Source organism: Aphelocoma coerulescens, unplaced genomic scaffold, assembly GCF_041296385.1.
Source record: "Aphelocoma coerulescens isolate FSJ_1873_10779 unplaced genomic scaffold, UR_Acoe_1.0 HiC_scaffold_56, whole genome shotgun sequence".
NCBI classification, from domain to species: Eukaryota; Metazoa; Chordata; class Aves; order Passeriformes; family Corvidae; genus Aphelocoma; species Aphelocoma coerulescens.
Window position 1 is genome coordinate 1,101,500 of NW_027183905.1, and position 23,726 is coordinate 1,125,225.

Here is a 23,726-nt window from a genome sequence, read left to right on the forward strand (position 1 = left end):
GGCATGCAGGTGGCAGCCAGGCCTCCTGACCCAGAAACGGCTACAAAAGGACACAGAATGAGGTCACTGAGAATAATCCCAAAACCAAAGAAGGCCCAGGAAGAACAGATTAAGGCATTTTTAAAGTTTGTAAAGAGAAGCACTGAAAAAATAAGAAGGGGGGGATTCAAAGGAAAAAATTGAACATGTCTTTAGAAACAGATGCTGTGAATCCCATTGGAGATAGGGCCAGGGACTTGGAGATAAGGAACTAACGACAGAAACCATAAATTTCAGAAAATGTTACTAATTGACACGAACTGCTGCTCAGCCAAGGTCCTGCGAAATTCCTGAACTTCCAGAACAACAAAGCCTTAACAGAGCCATGAATATCGGATGTTCTACAAAGTGGGGGTGCACATTAAGGGGCACATGCAGCAGGCGCACCGGGAAGTCTGTACCTTCCAAGGACCTCAGCCTTGGGGAAACGGACACGGAGATGCGGCCCGGGAAATCAGGATAAAAAGGAGGCTGCGTCCTCCAACACTTGGACAGACCCCACGGGAAATGCCCCGTGGCCTCTCCCTTGCTCCAGGAATAAAGTTCCTTTTACAGGACTCCTCCGGCTCCTCTGGGCACACAAACCTCTGGCCACGGGAGCTTTCCCGCACACTCCCGCCGACGGGGCAGCCACCTCTGTCCTACCCACAGCAGCCGGGACGAGCCAGCGCTGCTCCGGCACCGGCTCCTGCCGAGGCAGCAGCGGCAAGGAGAGCGCGGGCAGCCGCTCCCGCAGCGCCCTCACGCCAGGGCGAACACGGCGCCCACACGGCACAACGAACCCGCCCCAGCCCCCTGCCGCCCCCTCCGCCCGCAGCCAGCGCCGAGCCCCGCCAGAACCGAGCGCGGCTCCCACCTGCGCTGGGGCCGCCTCCGAGCTCCGCCGCCGCCTCACCGGGCTCCGGCCGCCGCCGCCGCTCCCGGGCCCGCACAGACGCTCCGCCAATGGCGCCTCTGCTGCGCCACGGCCGCCCTGCCGGCGGCTCCGGGCCCGGGCTGCTCCCCGCTCCGACCAATCAGCGCGCCAGAACCACGACTGACGGCAGCACCGCCCAATCGCAGCGAGGGGCGGGCTCTGCACACGGCCCAGCCTCGCCCCGCGCTCCCAGCGCCCCCCGGGCTGCGTGAGGGGAAAGCCGCAGCTGAGGAACAGCCCTGGAACGGGCCCGGCCCGAGCCGCCATTCAGCTGGGAAGGGAAACAAAGCTCTCCGCTGCTCCCGGCCCGACTTGCCCAGCCCTGCGTGTTGGCTGCCTCCGGCTCCTTGGCAAGCCCTGCAGCCTCGCTACTCGCGCCCCTAATTCGGAGCATCAGTGCATGGCTTTGATTTCCCCGAAAAAGGGAAAACCGCCCCAAACCCCTTTGGCTCAGTGCACGAGGGGAGAGATTTGTGGCACAAAACTCCCAAAGTCGTTTATGCCCAGCTTGGGAAGAACAACCCAAGCCAAGCGGAGGTGGGACCCCCCAGCAGCGCCTCTCTGCCGCCCCAGCTGAAGCCCTCGCTGGCTGCTCCAGGCGGGATGGGCAGACTGGGAGCACTGGGAAGGGGCCCCGGCTCGGGCCGCAGCCCCCGGGGCAGCCCCACGGCAGCTCCAAGGCTCCGCCAGCCGGGATGGAACGTGGGAGGGGGAGCAGGGCAAGGGCCGGGGCTGTCGGTGCCCAGGGGACACAAGGGACAGCGGGGGCACTTCACAAGCATTTCATGCAAAAGATAAAATCATAAGGAAGACAAAAGCAGCAGCAACCGTGGCACCATAGCCCAGGGCCACACAGGAACGTGTCCCATTGGAGTGGGGTGACGCTGGCCCGATGTCAGGCACCCACCACAGCCGCTCTCTCCCTGCCCTCCACAGCTGGACAGGGGACAGAAAATTTAACAAAGGGCTCATGAGCTGAGATGAGGACCAGGAGAGATCCCTCATCAAACACCATCACAGGAAAAACAGGCTCGAAACTGGAGATATGAATTGAATTTATTGCTAACAACTCAGAGCAGGATAATGAGAAGAAGACTTTTAAAAACACCTTTCCCCCACACCTCCCTCCTTCCAGTTTTACCTCCTCTAGCAGGGATGTCCCACAAACAGGGAACCCCCACATGCCCCTCCCAACTCCCAGGGCTGGGCTGGCCCTGCCTGGATGCCTGGAGACACCAAAACCGCTCTGTCCCTGCCCTCTGCTCCTGCACAGGGACAGGAAATACAAGATAAGGCCCAGGAGCTGAGAGAAGGAGCGGGAGAGATCCCACCCCGAGCACTGGCATGGGCACAACAGAGCCAGGCTGGGCACAGGGAGGGAATTTATTACCAACCACATCGTTTTGATCCCGATTTTTTCCCCCCTTGTCGGAAGCCGCGGCGGGACGGGGAGCTCGGATCCCCAGCGGGGGGAGAAAAACTGGCACCAGCCAATATGGTTGAAAAATACACTGCCATTTATTAGCAGTCTAAAGGCACTCATATAGTATACCAGCTTGTTAGCTCCTAAGTGGCTTAACGCTTATCAGGACATATTTCTATTTCTACACAATCGGACTACATTGGCAGTTTTCCACAGTCTTGTTATGGTCAAAAGAATTTTGCCCTTGCCTCCCTTATACTCCTAGATATCACACCTGCAAGTACGTTACTCCCTGAAATTTCTCAGGCTGAAACTGTTTGGTTTCACACAGAGACTTTCCCACAGAAAGTGTCTCACACACAGGCCCAAAAACCTCCAGCTCAATAGCTTGCACAGCTCCTTTATTGATCCCAATAATTCCATTCTCCAACACCCCCTCTCCACATCCCAGATGTGAAAGGGGGATTTGGGATGGGAAATTGGGAATTTTGGGGGGAAAAGTGGGAATTGTGGGGGAAAAGTGGGAATTTGGAGGGAAAAGTGGGAATTTGGGATGGAAAAGTGGGAACTGGGGGGGGGAAAGTGGGAATTTGGGGGCAAAAGTGGGAATTTGGGGAAAAGTGGGAATTGGGGAGGGAAAAGTGGGAATTTGGGGGCAAAATGGGAATTTGGGGGGGAAGGGGGAATTTGGGGGAAAAGTGGGAATTTGGGGGGAAAAGTGGGAATTGGGGTGGAAAAGTGGGAATTTGGGGGGAAAAGTGGCAATTGGGGTGGAAAAGTGGGAATTGGGGGGGAAAGTGGGAATTTGGGGTGGAAAGTGGGAATTGGGGGGGAAAAGAGGGAATTTGGGGAGAAAAGTGGGAATTTGGAGGGAAAAGTGGGAATTTGGGGGGGAAGTGGGAATTTGGAGGGAAAAGTGGGAATTTGGGGGGGAAAGTGGGAATTTGGGAGGGAAAAGTGGGAATTGGGGGGAAAAGTGGGAATTTGGGGGGGAAAGTGGGATTTGGGAGAGAAAATTGGGAATTCCCTCCCAAATCCCACTTTTTCCATCCCTAATCCCACTTTTCCCTCCCAAAATCCTGGAATTCCTCCAGCTTTGCTTCGCTCCGAGCCAAAGAATTCCTGGCCAAGTTCACCAGGAAACTCCAACCAGTGCCGGTACCTCTCCCGGATTTCCTGGATTTACCAGGAATGAGCTGGAAACCCCCAAATTCCCGGTTTTTTCCCAATAAAGTGACTTTTATCCCAAGTAATTCCACTTTTCCCTCAATTCCCTGCTCCCAGAATTCCATAAAATCCGTCCCAAGCGGGATTCCCTCAGGAATTCACCCCTCCCGCCGCTTATTTTCCCGCCCTCCCTCCTGAGGGGAAGGGGGGGGAGAGCGGCGGCGCGGCCGAGCCAGGAAAGAACAAATTCCCGGGTTTTTTCCCAATAAAATGACTTCTTTCCCACGTAACTCAAATTTTCCCGCAATTCCCTGCTCCTAGAATTTCATAAAATCCTTCCCAAGCGGGATTCCCTCAGGAATGCGCTGCTCCCGCCGCTGCTTTTCCCGCCCTCTCTCCTGAGGGGAAGGGGGGGAGCGGCGGCGCGGCCGAGCCGGGACAGAAAAAATTCCCAACTTTTCCCCAATAAAGTGATTTTTTTCTGGAAAAGACCCCCTCAAACCCCTTCAGGGACCCCAAAATCCCCCGAAATCCCAAAGAAATCCCCTCCCCCCCGAAATCCCCCCCCCAATCTCCCTTGAATCCCCCAAATCCCAATGAAATCCCCCGCAATTCCCAAAAATCCCCCAAATTCCACAAATCTCAATCGATTTCCCCCCCAAAAGCCCAAATTCCCACAAATTCCCCCAAATACCAGGAATTTCCTCCCCGCAAAATCCAAAATCCAGGAATTTCATGGAAAATTTGATCGTAAATCTGGGAGATTTCCTGGAAAATCAAATTCCAAACCCAGGAATTTCCTGGAAAATCTGACTCCAAATTCCAGGAATTCCATGGAAAACCCAGTTCCAAATCCAGGAATTTCAGGGAAAATTCGACTCCAAATTCCAGGAATTCCATGGAAAACCCAATCCCAAATCCCAGGAATTCCATGGAAAATCCAGTTCCAAATTCCAGGAATTTCATGGAAAATCCCAAGATTCCCTGGAAAATCCGACTCCAAATTCCAGAAATTCCATGGAAAATCGAATCCTGAATTCCATGAAATTCATGGAAAACCCGATCCCGAATTCCTGAATTTCCTGGAAAATCCGACTCCAAATTCCAGAAATTCCATGGAAAATCCAATCCTGAATTCCAGGAATTCCATGGAAAACCCAGTTCCAAATCCAGGAATTTCAGGGAAAATCCGACTCCAAATTCCAGGAATTCTCTGGAAAATCCGACTCCAAATCCCTGAATTTCCTGGAAAATCTGATCCCAAATTCCAGGAGTTCCATGGAAAACCCAATCCCAAATTCCAGGAATTCCCTGGAAAATCCGACTCCAAATTCCAGAAATTCCATGGAAAATCTGATCCCAAATTCCTGAATTTCCGGGAAAATCCGACTCCAAATTCCGGCGCTCTGGGGTTTTTTTGGGAATGCTCGGAGAGGTGGCGACTTCCTGGCAAAAATTCCACCAAAAATTCCCTTCTAAAGGGGGAAAATCCAGGGAATTTTAGAGAAAAAATTCCAAGGAAAAATGGGAATTTTCTGGAGGAAATTCCACCAAAAGTTCCCTTAAAAAAGGGGGAAATCCAGGGAATTTTAGGGATAAAATTCCAGGAAAAAAATTGAAATTTTAGGGATAAAATTCCAGGAAAAATCCTCTAAAAAAAGGAAAAAATCGAGGGAATTTTAGGGATAAAATTCCAGGAAAAATGGGAATTTTGGGGAGGAAATTCCACAAAAAATTCCCTTAAAAAGGGGGGGAAATCCAGGGAAAAATGGGAATTTATTGGGATAAAATTCCAAGGAAAAATCGGAATTTTCTGGAGGAAATTCCACCAAAAAATCCTTTAAAAAGGGGGGAAAAATCAAGGAAATTTTAGGGATAATATTCCAGGAAAAAATTTGAAATTTTAAGGATAAAATTCCAGGAAAAATCCTCTAAAAACAGGAAAAAATCGAGGGAATTTTAGGGATAAAATTCCAGGAAAAATGGGAATTTTCGGGAGAGAATTGCAGGGGAAATTCCAGGAAAAAAGGGGGGAAATCCAGGGAAAAATGGGAATTTTGGGGAGGGAATTTTTGGAAGGTTTTTTGGGATTTTTTGGGGGGGTTTTTTGGGGGATTTTTTGGGTTTTTAGGGGATTGGGGGGGGGGGATTTTTTGGGGATTTTTTTTAGGGATTTTTGGTTTTTTTGGGGATTTATTGGGATTTTTTTGAGGTTTTTTTAGATTTTTTGGGGGGATTTTGTTTTTTTTTTTTTTTAGGGATTTTTGGGTTTTTGGGGGGGATTGTAGGGGAATTTTTTGGGGGGGGTTTTTTGAGATTTTTGGGGGACTTTTTGGGGTTTTGGGGATTTTTGGGGGATTTTTGTGTTTTTTTGTGGGGGAAATTTTCTGGGATTTTTTTGAGATTTTTTGCTTTTTTGGGGGGATTTTTTAAGCGATTTTTTGGGGGGAATTTTTTGGGATTTTTTAGGGGATTTTATGGGGATTTTTGGGTCTTTTTGGGGGGATTTTTTTGGGATTTCTTGGAGTTTTTTTGGGATTTCTTTTTGGTTTTTTGTGGGACTTTTTAAGGGATTTTTGGATTTTTTGGGGGATTTTTTTTTCATTTTTCGGGAGTTTTGGGGGGATTTTTTTTGGGATTTATTTGGGATTTTTGGGGGATTTTTTGAGATATTTTCAGGATATTTTGGGATTTTTTAGGGTTTTTCAGGCAATGAGGAACTCGGCGCCTCTCAACGTTCTTGTGGCTTCCGGGCGCTTGCGGCAACTCCGGAATTCCGGGAACAGCTGCGGCTTTTAGGGAACGGGACGGGCCCGGCAGCCTGGGGCCTGCCAGCCTTTGGGGGGTGGGCAGCTTTGGGGGCTTCGGGGAGTTTGGGGCAGTTTTGGGGATTTTTGGGGATTTTTTGGGGATTTTTTGGGATTTTTGGGATGATTTTTTGGGGATTTTTGGGTTTTTTTTGGGGATTTTTTGGAGATTTTTCTGGGATTTTTTTGAAATTTTTCTGGGGATTTTTTGGGGGGATTTTTTGAGATTTTTTGGGGATTTTTCTGGGATTTCTTTGGGATTTTTTGGGATTTTTTTGGCATTTTTTAGGGATTTTTGGGATTTTTTTGTGGATTTTTGGGTTTTTTGGGGGGAAATTTTGGGACTTTTTTGGGAATTTTTGGGGATTTTTTGGGATTTTTTTGGATTTTTTGAGGTTTTTTTTTGACTTTTTTGGGGGATTTTTTGGGGGTTTTCTTGGCAGTTTTTGAGGATTTTGGGGGGATTTTTTGGGAGATTTTTCTGGGATTTTTCTGGGATTTTTTGAGATTTCTTGGGGGATTTCATGGGGGATTTTTTCAGGATTTTTAAACCTTTGGAGTTTTTTGGGGGGGGATTTTTGGGAGCTCTTAGGAGCTTTTAGGGAACAGGACGGGCTCGGCAACTTGGGGCCAGCCAGCCTTTGGGGGGTGGGCAGCTTTGGGGGCTTCGGGGAGTTTGGGGAAGTTTTGGGGATTTTTGGGGATTTTTGGGGACTTTTGGGGATTTTTGGGGGGGGTTTGGGGATTTCTTTGGGATTTTTTGGGGATTTTTGGAGTTTTTTGGGATTTTTTTTGGGATTTTTTGGGGGTTTTGGGGGATTATTTTGGGATTTTGTGTGGATTTTTTAGGGATTTTTGGGGGATTTTTAGGATATTTTGGGGTTTTTTGGGGATTTTTGGTACTTTTTTGGGATTTGTTTGGGATTTTTTGGGGATTTGTTTGGGATTTTTTGGGGCTTTTTTGGGATATTTTTTGGTTTTTTGGGGGGACTTTTTTTGGATTTTTGGGGATCTTTTGGGATTTTTGGGGGGTTTTTAGGGATTTTTTGGGGATTTTTTTAGGATTTTTGGGGGGGATTTTTTGAGGTTTTTTGGGGGATTTTTTGGGGATTTGTTGGGACTTTTTGGGATTTTTTGGGGGTTTTGGGGGATTTTTTGGGGATTTTTTGGCATTTTTGGGGGATTTTAGAGATTTTTTGGGGATTTTTTGGGGTTTTTTTTGGGATTTCTTTGGGGATTTTCTTGGGATTTTTGGGGGATTTTTTTGAGAATTTTTTGGATTTTTTAAGGGATTTTTTTGGAATTTTTGGGCGATTTTTTGGGATATTTTGGGATTTTTTAGGGTTTTTCAGGCAATGAGGAACTCGGCGCCTCTCAACGTTCTTGTGGCTTCCGGGCGCTTGCGGCAACTCCGGAATTCCGGGAACAGCTGCGGCTTTTAGGGAATGGGACGGGCCCGGCAGCCTGGGGCCTGCCAGCCTTTGGGGGGTGGGCAGCTTTGGGGGCTTCGGGGAGTTTGGGGCAGTTTTGGGGATTTTTGGGGATTTTTGGGGATTTTTTGGGGATTTTTGGGATGATTTTTTGGGGATTTTTTTGGATTTTTTGGGGGATTTTTTGGGGATTTTTTCTGGGATTTTTTTGAAATTTTTCTGGGGATTATTTTGGGGGATTTTTTGGGGATTTTTTGGGGGTTTTTCTGGGATTTTTGGGGATTTTTTGGGATTTTTTAGGGATTTTTTAGGGATTTTTGGGGGGATTTTTCTGGGATTTTTCTGGGATTTTTTGAGATTTCTTGGGGGATTTCTTGGGGGATTTTTTCGGGCTATTGAAACGTTTGGGGGTTTTTTGGGACCTCTTAGGAGCATTTAGGGAATGGGACGGGCTCGGCAACTTGGGGCGTGCCAGACTTTGGGGGGTGGGCAGCTTTGGGGGCTTCGGGGAGTTTGGGGCAGTTTTGCGGATTTTTAGGGATTTTTTGGGGAATTTTTTGGGATTTTTTTGGATTTTTTGGGATTTTTTGCGGGATTTTTTTTGTTTTTTTTTATTTTTCGGGGATTTTGGGGATTTCTTTGGGGATTTTTGGGGGGGATTTTTTGGGCATTATTTGGGGATTTGTTTGGGATTTTTTGGGGATTTGTGGGGATTTTTTGGGGATTTTTTGGGCATTATTTGGGGATTTGTTTGGGATTTTTGGGGGATTTTTCTGGGATTTTTTTGGGTTTTTTTGGGATTTTCTGGGATTTTTTGGGGGGATTTTTCTGGGATGTTTTAGGGTTTTTTTTGGGGGGGGATTTTTGGGGGATTTTTTGGGGATTTTTTGGGTTTTTTTTTGTTTTTTGGGGATTTTTTGGGTAATTTTTGGGGGATTTTTTGGGATTTTTCTGGGATTTTTTGGGATTTTTTTGGATTTTTTTGGGAATTTTTGGGATTTTTGGGGGATTTTTGGGGGGATTTTTTGGGTTTTTTTTTTTGATTTTTTGGGTTTTGTGGGCGGATTTCTTGGGGCATTTTTTCTCACATTCTGGAGTTTTTCTGGGAATGAGGAACTCGGCTCCTCTCAAAAAAATCCCCAAAAAAAGATCCCCAAAAAGACCAAAACAATCCCAAAAAAATCCCCAAAAATCCCAAAAAAATCCCCAAAAAATCCCCAAAAATCCCCCAAAAAATCCCCCCAAAATCCCCAAAAAAATCCCAGAAAAAATCCCAAATCCTCCAGAAAAACCCCAAATCTTCCAGGATTTTTTGGGCTAAAAATTTCCCCCAAAAAACCCCGAATATTCCCAGAGAATCCCCAAAAAATCCTCAAAAAATCCCCAAAACATCCCCAAATAATCCCAAATCCCCCCAAAAGAATTCCAAATCCTCCCAGATTTTTTGGGCCAAAAATTTCCAAAAAAAATCCAAAAAAATCCTCAAAAAATCCACAAAAAATCCCCCCCCCCCAAAAAAAAATCCCCAAAAAATCCTCAAAAAATCCCCCAAAAATCCCAAATCTTCCCAGATTTTTTGGGCTAAAAATTCCCCCCCAAAAACCCCCAAATATTCCCCAAAATCCCCAAAAAATCCTCAAAAAATCCCACATCTTCCCAGATCTTTTGGGCGAAAAATTCCCCTCCAAAAAATCCCCAAATCCTTCCCCCAAAAAAATCCTTAAAAAATCCACAAAAAATCCCCCAAAAAATCCTAAATCCTCCCATAAAAATTCCAACTATTCCCAGATTTTTTGGGCTAAAAGGTTCCCCCGAAAAATCCCCAAATATTCCCAAAAAATCCTCAAAAACTCCCCAAAAAATCCCAAAAAAACCCCCCCAAATCTACCCAGATATTTTGGGCAAAAAATTCCCCCCAATAAACCTAAAAAAATCCCCCAAAATCCTCAAAAAATCCCAAAAAATCGTAAAAAAATTCCCAAAAAATCCCCCAAAAATCCCCGATCTTCCCCAAAAAAATTCCCAAATCTTCCTGGATTTTCTGGGCAAAAAATTCCCCCCAAAAAATCCCAAAAAATCCCCAAAAAATCCTAAAAAAATCCTCAAAAAATCCCCAAAAAATCCCAAATAAATCACCCAAAAATCCCAAATCCTCCCAAAAAAATCCAAATCTTCCCAGATTTTCTGGGCAAAAAATTCCCCCCAAAACCTAAAATAATCCCAAACCATTCCTCAAAAAATCCCCCAAAAATCCTCAAAAAATCCCCCAAAAATCCTCAAAAAATCCCCAAAAAATCCCCAATCTTCCCAGATTTTTTGGGCTAAAAATTCCCCCCAAAAAACCCCAAATCCTTCCCTCAAAAAAACCCCAATCCCATTTTTTTCCCACAGATCCATGGAAAACGAGGCCTTCGAGATGCACGGAGCTGCCGGTCCCGGCCCCAAAGAGGTACCGACCGCATGCCCAAGAAACCCCAAAGCCCCGGATTTGGGGGGGTTTTGGGGGGGGATTTTTTTCTTGATTTTTTTGGGATTTTTTGGGGATTTTTGGGGATTTTTTGGGGGGATTTTTTGGGGGATCTTTTTGGTATTTGTGGGATTTTTTGGGGATTTTTTTGGGGATTTTTTTTAGATTTTTTTTTTATTTTTGGGGGGATTTTTTGGGGATTTTTTTTGGATTTTTCAGGGGATTTTTTAGGGACTTTTCTGTGATTTTTGGGGGATTTTTGGGGATTTTTTTGGGATTTTTAGGGGGATTATTTTGGGATTTTTTGGGGATTTTTTGGGATTTGTTAGGGGATTTTTTTGGGATTTTTGGGTGATTTTTTTGGGATTTTTGTGGGATTTTTAGGGATTTTTTGGGAGATTTTTCTGGGATTTTTTGAGATTTCTTGGGGGATTTCTTGGGGGATTTTTTCGGGCTATTGAAACGTTTGGGGGTTTTTTGGGGGATTTTTGGGAGCTCTTAGGAGCATTTAGGGAATGGGACAGGCTCGGCAACTTGGGGCGTGCCAGCCTTTGGGGGGTGGGCAGCTTTGGGGGCTTCGGGGAGTTTGGGGCAGTTTTGGGGATTTTTGGGGATTTTTTGGTGTTTTTTTTTTTATTTTTTGCAGGTTTCTTTGCGGGATTTTTGGGGGGTTTTGGGGATTTCTTTGGGATTTTTTTGGGATTTTTTGGGCGATTTTGGGGATTTTTTTGGGAATTTTAGGGATTTTTTGGGGTTTTTTTTAGGATTTTTTTGGGATTTTTGGGGGGATTATTTTGGGATTTTTTGGGGATTTTTGGGACTTTTTTGGGATTTGTTTGGGGTTTTTTGGGGATTTTTGGGATTTTTGGGGGATTTTTTGGGGGATTTTTTGGGGGATTTTTTGGGGATTTTTTTGGGAATTTTTAAGGATTTTTGGGGGGGTTTCGGATTTTTTGGGGATTTTTGGGGGGATCTTTTGGGGATTTTTTGGGGGATTTTTTGGGGGAATTTTGGATGATTTTTGGGGGATTTTTTTTTTATTTATTGGGATTTTTTTGGGATTTTTTTAGGATTTTTGGGGGATTATTTTGGGATTTTTTGGGGGGGTTTTTGGATTTTTGGGGGATTTTTTGGGATTTCTGGAGGGATTTTTTTTTTATTTTTTGGGGATTTTTTTGGGATTTTTGGGGGGGTTTTTTTGCGGGGATTTTCTTTCTAATTTTCCTGGGATTTGGGGGGATTTTTGGGGGGATTTTTTTTTTTTTTTTTAAATTTTTCTGGGACTTTTGAGGATTTTTTGGGGGATTTTTTGGCGGATTTTTCGTTGTTTTTTTTTTTTTTTTTTTTTTTGGGGATTTTTTGGGAGATTTTTTAGGGATTTTGGGGGGATTCTTTTGAGATTTTTTGGGGGATTTTTGGGGATTTTTTTGGAGTTTTTGGGGATTTTGGGGGGATTTTTTGGGAATTTTTGAGGGGATTTTTTTTGGTTTTTGGGGGATTTTTTTTGGATTTTCTGCTGGGGTTTTTTGTTGTTTTTTTTTAATTTTTATGGGATTTTTGGGGATTTTTAGGGTTTTTTTGCCTTTTTTGGGGGATTTTTGTTTTTTTTTGTTTTGTTTTGTTTTGTTTTTTTTTAATTTTCCTGCCGTTTTTTGGGATTTCAGGAATTCAAAGGAAAACCAGGAAGTGTCTCCATGCTGAAAATCTTCTTCCTTTGTCTCCTGGCTTCCCTCATCACCACGGCCGTGGCAATTCTGGCTCTGGCTCTGATTGGCCGAGCCAGAGGCGCCGAATTCCCAAAAAATCCCGCTCGGGATCCAGCGGCTTCCGAGGGCACCGGGAAAAGCATCGACCCCAAATTCCAGTTCCTGCATCACCTCAGCAAAGCCAAGGTGGGAGAGAAAATTCGGGTTTTTTTTTGGGATTTTTGGGGGTTTTCTGGGGGGTTTTGGGGTTTTTTTTGGGGTTATTTTGTTTTTTTTGGGGGGGGATATTTTGGGATTTCTTGAAATTTTTGGGGGGATTTTGGGGGATTTTTTGGGGGGATTTGGGGGATTTATTTTTATTTTTTGGGCGGTTTATTTATTTTTTTTGAGATCTTTTGAGATTTTTGGGGGGATTTTTAGGGGATTTTTTGGGGGTTTCTTGGGGATTTTTCGGGATTTTTTAGGGGTTTTTGGGGGGATTTTTTGGCATTTTTAAAAATTTTTTTGGGGATTTTTAAAAAAATTTTTGGGGATTTTTGGGGGGATTTTTTTTTATTTTTAAAAATTTTTTCGGGATTTTTTGGGATATTTCTTGGGGATTTTTTGGGGTTTTTTTGGTGATTTTTTGAGATTTTTAAAAAAATTTTTGGGGATTTTTTGGGGCTTTTTGGGGGATTTTTTGGGGATTTTTGGGGACTTTTTGGGGGATTTTTTTGGGATTTTTTGGGATTATTTTGGAGATTTTTTGGGGGTATTTTTTGGGGGATCTTTGGGGGGATTTTTTGGAGTTTTTTGGGGATTTTTTGGGATTTTTTTGGATTTTTTGGGGGTATTTTTTGGGGGGATATTTTTGGATTTTTTGGCGATTTTTTGGGGGACCTTTTGGCGATTTTTCGGGGATTTTCTGGGGGATTTTCTGACAATTCCACCCTTTAAAAAACCTCCCAACCCCCACCAAAACCCACCAAATCCCGAATTTTCCCATTCCAAAACCCCGGGTTTTTTTGCCCCCAGATCCATAAATACCCAGGAGGAGAAATGCAATGGGCGAGATTCCGGAAAAATCTTCGGGATTATGAAAACCTGGAAGAGCTGGAATTTGGGCTGAGCATCAACGGGAGACGATCCCAAATAAGTGTGGGAATGTTGAGGATCCGGAGGAGAGGGCTGCGAGTGCCCCACTGGCACCTCAATGCCAACGAGCACGGGGTGCTGCTGGAGGTGGGGCCGGGGTGCTGAGAGGGGGATCTGGGGGGAATTGGGGAAAAAATGGGGGAAAAATGGGGGAAAATTGGGGAAATTGGGGGAAATTGGGGGGAAAATTGGGAAAAAAATAGGGGTGAAATTGGGGAAAATTGGGGGGAAAATGGGGGGAAAATTGGGGAAAAAATGGGGGGAAAATAGGAAAGAAATTGGGGGAAAACGGGGAAAAATTGGAGGAAAATAGGAAAGAAATTGGGGGGAAATTGGGCGGAAATTGGGGGAAAATTGGGGGGAAATTGGGGAACAAATGGGGGAAAATACGGGGGAAAATTGGGGAAAAATGGGGGGAATTGGGAAGAAATTGGGGGAATTTGGGGAAAAATCGGGGAAAAATTGGGAAAAATAGGCAGAAAATTTGGGGAAAATAAGGGAAGAAATTGGGAAGAAATTGGGGGGGAAATGGGGGAAAAATTGGGGAAAAATGGGGGAGAATTGGGGAAAATTGGGAAAAAATTGGGGAAAAATAGGCAGAAAATTTGGGGAAAATAAGGGAAGAAATTGGGAGGAAATTGGAAGGAAATTGGGGGAAATTGGGAAAAATTGGGAGGAAATTTGGGGGGAAATTGGGGGAAAATGGGGGAAAAATTGGGAAAAAATTGGGGGGAAATTGGGGAAATAATGGGGGAAAAATGGGGGAAAAATGGGGGGAATTGGGAAGAAATTGGGGGAATTTGGGGAAAAATCGGGGAAAAATTGGGAAAAATAGGCAGAAAATTTCGGGAAAATAAGGGAAGAAATTGGGAAGAAATTAGGGGGAAATTGGGGAACAAATGGGGGAAAAATGGGAAAAAATAGGGCTGAAATTGGGGAAAATTGGGGGGAAAATTGGGGAAAAAATGGGGGGAAAATAGGAAAGAAATCGGAAGGAAAACGGGGAAAAATTGGAGGAAAATAGGAAAGAAATTGGGGGGAAATTGGGCAGAAATTGGGAAAAATTGGAGAAAAAATTGGGAAAAAATGGGGGGAAATTGGGGGAAAATTGGGGAAAAAATTGGGAGGATATAGGGGAAATTTGGAGAAAATAAGGGAAGAAATTGGGGGGAAATTGGGAGAAAATTGGGGAAAAATTGGGGAAAATTAGGGAAAAATTGGGAAAATGGGGGAAAAAATTGGGGAAAAATGGGAAAAAATTGGGAAAAACTGGGAAAAATTGGGAAAAATGGGGGAAAATTGGGAAAAAATGGGGAAAAAATGGGAAAAATTGGGGGAAAATGGGAAAAAATGGGGAAAAAATTGGGAAAAAATGGGAAAAAATTCGGAGAAATTGGGGAAAAAATGGTAAAAATTTGGGGGAAAATGGGGAAAAATGGGGGGAAAAATGGGGAAAAATTTGGGAAAAAATTGGGAAAAATGGGGGAAAAATTGGGAAAATTTGGGGAAAAACTGGGGAAAAAATTGGGAAAAAAGGGGGAAAACTGGAGAAAAAATGGGAAAAAATTGGTAAAAATTTGGGAAAAAAAGGGGAAAAAAATTGGGACAAATGGGGGAAAAATTGGTAAAAAAATGGGAAAAAACTGGAAAAAACTGGGGAAGAAATTGGGAAAAAAACTGTAAAAAATTGGGAAAAAATAGGACAAAAGGGAGGAAAAATTGGGAAAAAATGGGAAGAAATTATAAAAAAAGGGGGAAAATTGGGAAAAAATGGGGAAAAAATGGGGAAAAAATTGGGAAAAATGGGGAAAAAATGAGGAAAAACTGGGGAAAACTGGGACAAATTGGCATGTTTGGCCTGACGTTGGCAGGGTACGGCGTGGGTGGGCGTGGTGGGGCCGGACGGCGGCGAGGCGACGACGTTCGCGGTGAGGGCCGGCCAGGCGGTGTTCTTCCCGCGGAACTGGGTGCACTGGGTGCAGAACGTGGGGCACGGGGAGTGCGTGTGGGTGCTCTTCTTCTCCACCCACGAGGAGCTGCGGACGTTGGGTGCTGAGCAGGCCTTCTTCGGGACGCCCGAGGACGTGGCGGCGCGGGCGCTGCGGGTGCGGGGTGCTGGGTGCTGGGAGGGGGGGTGGGTGATGGGAGTGGGGTGGGGATGGTGGGATTGGGGTGGTGGGATTGTGGGGGAGGAATGGTGGGATTGGGGTGGGGATAATGGGATTGGGGTGGGGATAATGGGATTGGGGTGGGGGGTTTGGGAAGGGGGTGGTGGGATGGGGATGGTGGGATTGGGGTGGTGGGATTGGGGGGGGAATGGTGGGATTGGGGTGGGGATTATGGGATTGGGGTGGGGATGGTGGGATTGGGGTGGGGAGATTGGGATTGGGGTGGGGAGATTGGGGTGGGGATGGTGGGATTGGGGTGGGGATAATGGGATTGGGGTGGGAATGGTAGGATTGGGGTGGGGGGAGTGGGGAGGGGATGGTGGGATTGGGATGGGGATAATGAGATTGGGGTGGGGATAATGGGGTGGGGATGGTGGGATTGGGGTGGGGAGATTGGGATTGGGGTGGTGGGATTGGGGTGGGGATGGTTGGACTGGGGATTGGGAGGAGTTGGGTGGGGATGGTGGGATTGGGGTGGGGATAGTGGGATTGGGGTGGGAATGGTGGGATTGGGGTGGGGATGGTGGAATTGGGGTGGGGAGATTGGGATTGGGGTGGGGATAATGGGATTGGGGTGGGGATAATGGGATTGGGGTGGGGGGAGAAGGGTGGGGATGGTGGGATTGGGTGGTGGGAGTGGGGTGGGGATGGTGGGATTGAGGTGGGGGGAGTGGTATTGGGATGGTGGGATTGGGGTGGGGACGGTGGGACTGGGGTGGGAATAATGGGATTGGGTTGGTAGGAGAGGGGTGAGGATAATGGGATTGGGGTGGTGGGATTGGCCTGGGGATGGTGGGATTGGGGTGGGGGGAGAGGGATGGGAATGGTGGGATTGGGATCACCCAATGGGAACATCGGGATGGGATCAGATCCATGGGAATGGTGGGATTGGAGTGGGAATGGTGAGATTGGGATGGGAATGGTGGGATTTGGGATTGGGATGGGAATGGTGGGACTGGGATGGGAATGGTGGGATTGGGATTAGGATAGGAATGGTGGGATTGGGATGGGAATGGTGGGACTGAGAGGGGAATGGTGGGATTGGGATTGGGATGGGAATGGTGGGACTGGGATGGGAATGGTGGGATTGGGATTAGGATAGGAATGGTGGGATTGGGATGGGAATGGTGGGACTGAGAGGGGAATGGTGGGATTGGGATTGGGATGGGAATGGTGGGACTGAGATGGGAATGGTGGGATTGGGATCACCCCAATGGGAACATCGGGATTGGGATCAGATCCATGCCCACCTCTCCACCCTTCCCCACCTTTCGGGGTTTTCCCAGCCCGAGGGTGGGGTGGGATTCATCCGAAAATTCCGGAAACCCCGCGAGGAGGAGCCCATCAAGCTCCCGGCCACGCCGGAGTGGCCGATCCCGAATTCCAGCTGGCCACAATCGGCTGAGGCCGACGTGGCCAGGTTCTTCTACGACCTCAAAGGTGTGGGGTGGGAAAGGGGTGAGGAGTTTGGGGGATTTTTGGGGGGATTTTTTGGGGGTTTTTTGGGAATTTTGGGGATTTTTGGGGTTTTTTTTGGATTTTTTGGGTTTTTTGGGATTTTTGGGGATTTTTTGGGGGGATTTTTTGGGCGGATTCTTTGGGGATTTTTGGGGGCTTTTTTGGGGCTTTTTTGGGGATTTTTTGGGGATTTTGGGGGGTTTTTTTTGAATTTTTAGGGATTTTTTTGGGATTTTTTGGGAATTTTTGCGGATTTTTTGGAGTTTTTTGGGGGGGTTTTTGGGGGGTTTTTTGGGATTTTTTTGACTTTTTTGTGGATTTTTTTGGGGGGGGGATTTCATGGGGGATTTTTGGGGGAATTTTGGGGATATTTTGGGGATTTTTGGGGGGTTTTTGGGGATTTTGGGGGATTTATTGGGGTCCTTTTTTTCTATTTTTTTGGTGATTTCTTGGGGATTTTTTTGCATTTTTGGAGGAATTTTTGGGGCTTTTTTGGGGCTTTTCTGGATTTTTTTTCGTTTTTTTGGGGATTTTTGGGGATTTTTTGGGGTTTTTTGGGGGATTTTGGGGGATTTTGGGAGGGGATTTTTTTGGGTTTTGGGGGATTTTTTGGAGGATTTGTTGGGTTTTTTTTTGATTTGTTTTTATTTTTTGGAGATTTTTTTGGGATTTTTTGGGGATTTATTTGGGATTTTTTTGGGGGTCTTTTTTAGTTTTTTTGAGATTTTTGGGGTTTTTTTTTGATTTTTGGGGGATTCTTTGAGGATTTTTTTGCATTTTTGGAGGATTTTTTAAGATTTCTTGGGGATTTTTGGGGAATTTTTTGGGGCTTTTTTGAGATTTTTTGGGGTATCTTTTGGGGATTTTTTTGGAATTTTTTTGGGATTTTTTGGGGAATTATTTTGGGATTTTTTGGGTTTTTTGGGGGGGATTTTTTGAAGGGTTTTTTTGGGATTTTTTTTGATTTTTTGGGGATATTTTGGGTTTTTTGGGGGGGTTTTTGGATTTTTTTTTTATTTTTTGGGTATTTTTGGGTTTTTTTGGAGATCTTCCTGGGATTTTTTGGGGGGATTTTTTGGGAATTTTCTGGGGGATTTTTGGAGATTTTTTTTTTGATTTTTAGGGGATTTTGGGGGATTTTTTTGGGAGATTTTGTTTTTTTTTATTTTTTTGGGATTTTTTGTGGGTTTTTGTGGGTGTTTTTGGGGATTTGTTAAGGATTTTTGAGCAATTTTTGGGGTTTCTTGGGGGATTTTTGGGGCATGTTTTTGGATTTTTTTTTTAGATTTTGGGGAATTTTTGGGGTTGAAATTTTGGGAAACTCTGGGATTTAGGGGATTGGAATTTTGGGGAAAATTTGGGAATTTTGGGATTGGAATTTAGGGGAAAAATGGAAATTTTGGGATTGGAATTTAAGGAAAAAATGGGAATTTCAGGATTGGATTTTTGGGAAAATTTGGGAATTCTGAGCTTGGAATTTAGGGAAGAAATGGGAATTTTGGGATTTGGAATTCAGGATAAATTTGGAATTTTGGTGTTGGAATTTAGGGGAAAATTGCGAATTTTGGGATTGGGATTTGTGGAAAAATGGGAATTTCGGGATTGAAATTTTGTGATAATTTGGGATTTTGGGGTTGGAATTTGGGGAAAAAATGGGAATTTTGGGATGGGCATTTTTTGGAAAATTAGGGAATTCTGGGACTGGAATTTAGGGGAAAAAATGGGAATTTTGGGGTTGGAATTTTGGGATAATTTTGGGATTTTGGGATGGGAATTTTGGGATAATTTGGGATTTTGGGTTTGGAATTTGGGGAAACTTTGGGATTTAGGGATTGGAATTTAGGAGAAAAATGGGAATTTTGAGATTGGAATTTTGGGATAATTTGGAATTTGGGGATTGGAATTTAGGGGAAAAATGGGAATTTGGGGGATTGGAATTTAGGGGAAAATGGGAATTTTGAGATTGGAATTTTGGGATAATTTGGAATTTGGGGATTGGAATTTAGGGGAAAAACGGGAATTCTGGCATTTGAAATTCAGGATAAATTTGGAATTTTGGGATTGGAATTTGGAGGAAAAATGGGAATTTGGGGGATTGGAATTTAGGGGAAAATGGGAATTTTGGGATTGGATTTTTGGGAAAATTTAGGAATTCTGAGATTGGAATTTAGGGGAAAAATGGGAATTTTGGGATTGGAATTTTGGGTAAAACTAGGAATTTAGGGATCAGAATTTAGGGGGAAAATGGGAATTTAGGGGTTGGAATTTTGGGGATAATTTGGAATTTTGGGATCAGAATTTAGGGGAAAATGGGAATTTCAGGATGGGAATTTCGGGATATTTTAGAATTTTGGGAATTTGGGGAAAATCTGCCCCAATCCAGACAATTCCTACCTTTGGAAAGAGTCGAGTTCAGCTGGAGAAAAAAGTTGGGAATTTTTGTGGGGTTGTTTTTTTTTAGGATCAGCAGAATTCCCATTCCGGGGAGGAGTTTTCCAATGGGCGAGATTCCGGGAAAACGGCACCGGATTGGCGGAGAGGGAACGGATCTTCAGCCAATCCCTGCACGAGGTGGGAAAGGGGGAAAATTTGGGATGAGGTGGGAATTCATCCTGGGATTTGGGGGGTTTGGGAGAAGGGAAGGAGAGGGGGAGAGGAAGGGGGAGGGGGAAAGGGGAGAAAGGGGGGGAAAATGGGGAAAAAAAGGGGGGAAGAAATTGGGAGGGAAATGGGGAAAAAAGGGGAAAAATGGGGGGAAAAGGGGGAAAAAATGGGAAAAAAAATAGGGGGGAAATTGGGAAAAAGTGGGGAGAAAATTGGGGGAAAAATGGGGGGAAAATGGGGGAAAAATTGGGGGGAAAATTGGGGAAAAAATTGGGAAAAATGGGGGAAAAATGGGGGAAAAGTGGGGAAGAAATGGGGAAAAAAAGGGGGGAAACGGGGGAAAAATGGGGAAACATTGGAGAAAAAAGGGGGGGGAATGGGGAAAAATGGGGAAAATTGGGGAAAAAATGGGGGAAAATGGGGAAAAATGGGGGGAAAAGGGAAAAATAGGGGAAAATTTGGGGAAAAAATGAGGGCAATTTGGGGGAAAAATGGGGGGAAATTTGGGGAAAAATGGGGAAGAAATGGGGAAAATGAAGAAAAAAGGTGAAAAATGGGGGGAAATTGGGGGAAAATGGGGGAAAAATGGGGAAAAAATGGGGGGAAAGTGGGGAAAAAATGGGGGAAAAATTGGGGGAAAATGGGGGGAAATGGGGAAAATGGGGAAAAATGAGGAAAATTAGGAAAAAATGGGGAAGAAAATGGGAAAAAAATGGGGGGAAAAGTGGGGGAAAATGGGGGAAATGGGGCAAAAAGTGAGGAAAAACTGGGGAAAAAGGGGGGAAAAATGGGAAAAATTGGGAAAAAATGGGGGGAAAAAGGGGGGAAAATGGGAAAATTGGGGGGGGAATGGGGGGAAATTTGGGGAAAAAATGGGGAAAAAATGGAGAAAAAAGGGGGGAATGGGGAAAAAAGGGGGGAAAATGGGGGAAAAAGGAGGTAAAAAAGGGGAAAAATTGGGGGAAAAAATGGGGGAAAAAAGGGAATTGTGGGAGTCGATCCCAGCTTTTTCCCTGGATTTTTCCCAGCACGAGAACACACTGACCTTGGCCACGCTGAAGATTTTTGGAAACCACCTGGGCCAACCCCACTTCCACTTCAACGCCAACGAGATGGGATTCGTGGTCAGCGGCTGTGGCCAGGTGAAAACCCAAATTTTTTCCCCCAATTTTCCCCATTTTTTTCCATTTTTCTCCCCATTTTCCCCACTTTTTTTTCCCAATTTTTTCCAAATTTTCCCCCATTTTTCCCAATTTTTCCCCAGTCTTTCCCCAATTTCCCTCGATTTTCCCCCAATTTTTCCCCTTTTTTTTTCCCCCATTTTCCCCCCAATTTTCCCCCAATATTCCCCCAATTTCTCCCCTATTTTCCCCATTTTTCCCCCATTTTTTCCCCCAATTTTTCCCCATATTCCCCCCTATTTTCCCCATTTTCCCCCTCTTTTCCCCCAATTTTTCCCCCCTATTTTCCCCCAATTTTCCCCCATTTTTCCCTATTTTCCCCCAATTTCCCCCCCTTTTTTCCCCATTTTTCCCCCATTTTCCTCAATTTTTTCCCCATTTTTCCCCAATATTCCCCCAATTTCCTCCGTATTTTCCCCAATATTTTCACAATTTTTTCCCCAAATTCCCCCAATTTTCCCCCTATTTTTCCCCATTTTCCCCACATTTTTCCCAATTTTCGCCCCAATTTTCCTCCCATTTCCCCCCATTTTTTCCCCATTCTTTCCCCAATTTCCCCCCAGTTTTTCCCAATTTTTTCCCCAATATTTTCTCAACATCCCCCCCAAATTCCCCAAATTTTCCCCTCCCCCAGGCCGGCCTGACCCTTCCCTCCTCCTCGCTGACCTTCCCGCTCTCCATTGGCGACGTCGTTTTCTTCCCGGCCGGATCCCAACATTTCATCCAAAGCTTCTGCCAGGAGCCTCTGCTGCTCGTGCTGGCCTACAGCACCGGCAGCCAGGTGGGAATTCCCAGAAAATCCCAGCCCAAATCCCGGGAAATTCCTGGAAAATTCAATTGCAGGAAGTGCCTGGAAAATCTGATCCAAAATCTGGGAAATTCCCAGAAAATCTGATCCTAAATTTATTAAATTCCCAGAAAATCCAATCCCAAATCCATTAAATTCCTGGAAAATTCAATTCCAGGAATTTCCTGGAAAGTCTGATCCAAAATCCGTGAAATTCCCAGAAAATCCAATTCAAAATCCAGGAAATTCCCGGAAAATCCAATTCCAGGAATTCCATGGAAAATCTGATCCCAAATCCAGGAATTTCCTGGAAAATCTGATCCAAAATCCAGGAAATTCCCAGAAAATCCAACTCCAAATTACAGGAATTCCATGGAAAATCCAATTCCAAAAATCCAACTCCAGTTCCATGAAATTCCCAGAAAATCCGATCCCAAATCCCAGGAAATTCCCGGAAAATTCAATTGCAGGAAGTTCCTGGAAAATCCGATCCCAAAATCCAGGAAATTCCCAGAAAATCCAATCCTAAATCCAGGAAATTCTTGGAAAATTCAATTCCATGGATTTCCTGGAAAATCTGATCCCAAGTCCGGGAAATTCCCGGAAAATTCAATTCCAGGGATTTCCTGGAAAATCTGATCCAAAATCCCTGAAATTCCCAGAAAATCCGATCCTAAATCCAGGAATTTCCTGGAAAACCCGATCCCAAATCCATGAAATTCCTGGAAAATCCAATTCCAAATCCAGGAATTCCATGGGAAATCCAAAGTCCCGAATTCCATGGAAAAATCCCATCCCCGATCCATGAAATTCCTGGAATCCGGATGGGATTTCCCAGGAAATTCCCAACTTTGGCATCAGATTTTCCCTGAAATTCAGGAATTTGGGATCGGATTCTCCATGAAAATCGCAGAATTGGAGGCAGATTTTCCATGGAATCCCCAGATTTGGCTTTTCCAGGGAATTCCTGGAGTTTGGAATTGTATTTTCTGGGAATTGGGATCGGATTTTGCATGGAATTCCCAGATTCCGGGTTGGTTTTTCCATGCAATTCCTGGATTTTGGAAGGGAATTTTCCCATGGAATTCTGGGAAGTGGGGTTGTGTTTCCTTTGGAATTCCTGGCTTTCCCATGGAATTCCCGGCTTTCCCGGTCTCTCCCAGCTGCAGACGCTGCGCATGGAGCAATATTTCCATGGAATCCCGAAGCACATCCTGGCCCAACTCTTCCACAAGGAGCCGGCAGAATTCCAGAAGATTCCCAAGGATTGATCCCAAAATTCCCAAGGATTGATCCCAAAATTCCCAAGGATTCCTGCCGGGATTTGGGGGGGGGGGGGCAAAAATCCCGGGAAAATCCAAGCGAGAGCTGGGATTGGGGTGGAATAAAGGGATTGGAAGCAGCTGGGAAGGGTTTTTCCATGGAATTCAGGTTCGGTTTTCCATGAAATTCATGGATTCGGGGTTGGGAAAGGGGGTGGGGAATGAGGGAAACTTGGGGAATGAGGCGGGGGAAGGAAAATCTGGGAGAGGCAGAAAACCGCTGATGCCTTGGAAAAGAGCTGGGAAATCATGGAAAAGGAAGAGATTGGCTGCTGGGCTCCTTGGAATCACCGGGAATCCATGGAATCCATGGAATCCATGGAATGGTTACGCTTGGAAGGGGCCTTCAAGCTCTCTGGGATCTGGGAATTCCCAAAGCATCCAATTCCAGCCTCTATTCCCACTAAGGGATCCCTTCACATCCCATTCCCTTCCCACCTTCTCCTTTCCCAACTTTTGGAATGCTCCAATTTCCCCCCCTTTTCTATTGGAAAAGCTGCCAAATTCCCGGGAATATCAGAGTAGGAAGGAGGCAGAGGAGCTCCATGGGGAGAGGTTGAGGTCATGGAATTCCAGGAAAATCATGGAATTGTTCAGTCCTTGAGGCTGGGAAAAAAGCTCCAGGCTCGCGGATCCAGCGCACAGCAGCGAGTGCCACATCCAGGCATTCCTTGGGAATATTTCTAGGGATGGGCACTCCAAGAATTCCCAGAGCCTTTTCCAGGAAGAAATTCCCGCACAATTCCAGCCCTCAGCTCCTACCTGGCTCCACGGAGAGCTTGGATGGCCGCGGTTTTTATGGATCTAGAGCTGAGTCCGACTGAGAATGATGGATGAGGAGAGCGGATTCCAGCATTCCTCACAAACTGCTGCCGGATCTTTAGGATCCGGGGCTGCTTTGGGACAAAAAATTCCCGGTGCGGCTTTTCCGGGAATGGCTCCTTTTCCTTCGCGGCCTCGGGCTGGGCTCAGGTAAAAGCGGCTTTTCCTCTCCTTGGCTCCGAGCAGCTGCGGGAACCATCTTGGGGCTGCCCTCAGCGCGACGGAGCCGCCGCCTCTCCCGGCCCGAGGGTTTCCCGCCGGCAGGAAACGTGAGGGGACCCCGATCCCGAGGGGA

At 45.5% G+C, this 23,726-nt stretch overlaps 1 protein-coding gene and 1 pseudogene across 1 annotated transcript; one reads left to right on the forward strand and one right to left on the reverse strand.

The window, feature by feature from the left end:
- LOC138101859 (uncharacterized) overlaps window positions 1-23,726 on the reverse strand; it is a 678,931-nt pseudogene that overhangs the window by 28,639 nt on the left and 626,566 nt on the right.
- LOC138101868 (oxalate decarboxylase OxdC-like) lies at window positions 7,791-22,590 on the forward strand. The gene is made up of 10 exons (XM_068999623.1): window positions 7,791-7,840; window positions 10,174-10,231; window positions 11,914-12,141; window positions 12,970-13,176; window positions 14,961-15,194; window positions 16,544-16,697; window positions 19,177-19,286; window positions 20,348-20,461; window positions 21,135-21,281; window positions 22,451-22,590. Exons 2-10 carry the CDS (start codon window positions 10,178-10,180, stop codon window positions 22,556-22,558), a joined length of 1,356 nt encoding a protein of 451 aa, XP_068855724.1. The 5' UTR covers window positions 7,791-7,840; window positions 10,174-10,177; the 3' UTR covers window positions 22,559-22,590.

Bases quoted from the DNA above. Each gene is read 5' to 3' on its own strand.
- LOC138101868 (XM_068999623.1), top strand. From the start codon at position 10,178: ATGGAAAACGAGGCCTTCGAGATGCACGGAGCTGCCGGTCCCGGCCCC. The intron at 19,287-20,347 runs GTGGGAAAGGGG...GATTTTTCCCAG, and splicing joins TCAGCCAATCCCTGCACGAG to CACGAGAACACACTGACCTT. The intron at 21,282-22,450 runs GTGGGAATTCCC...GGTCTCTCCCAG, and splicing joins CCTACAGCACCGGCAGCCAG to CTGCAGACGCTGCGCATGGA.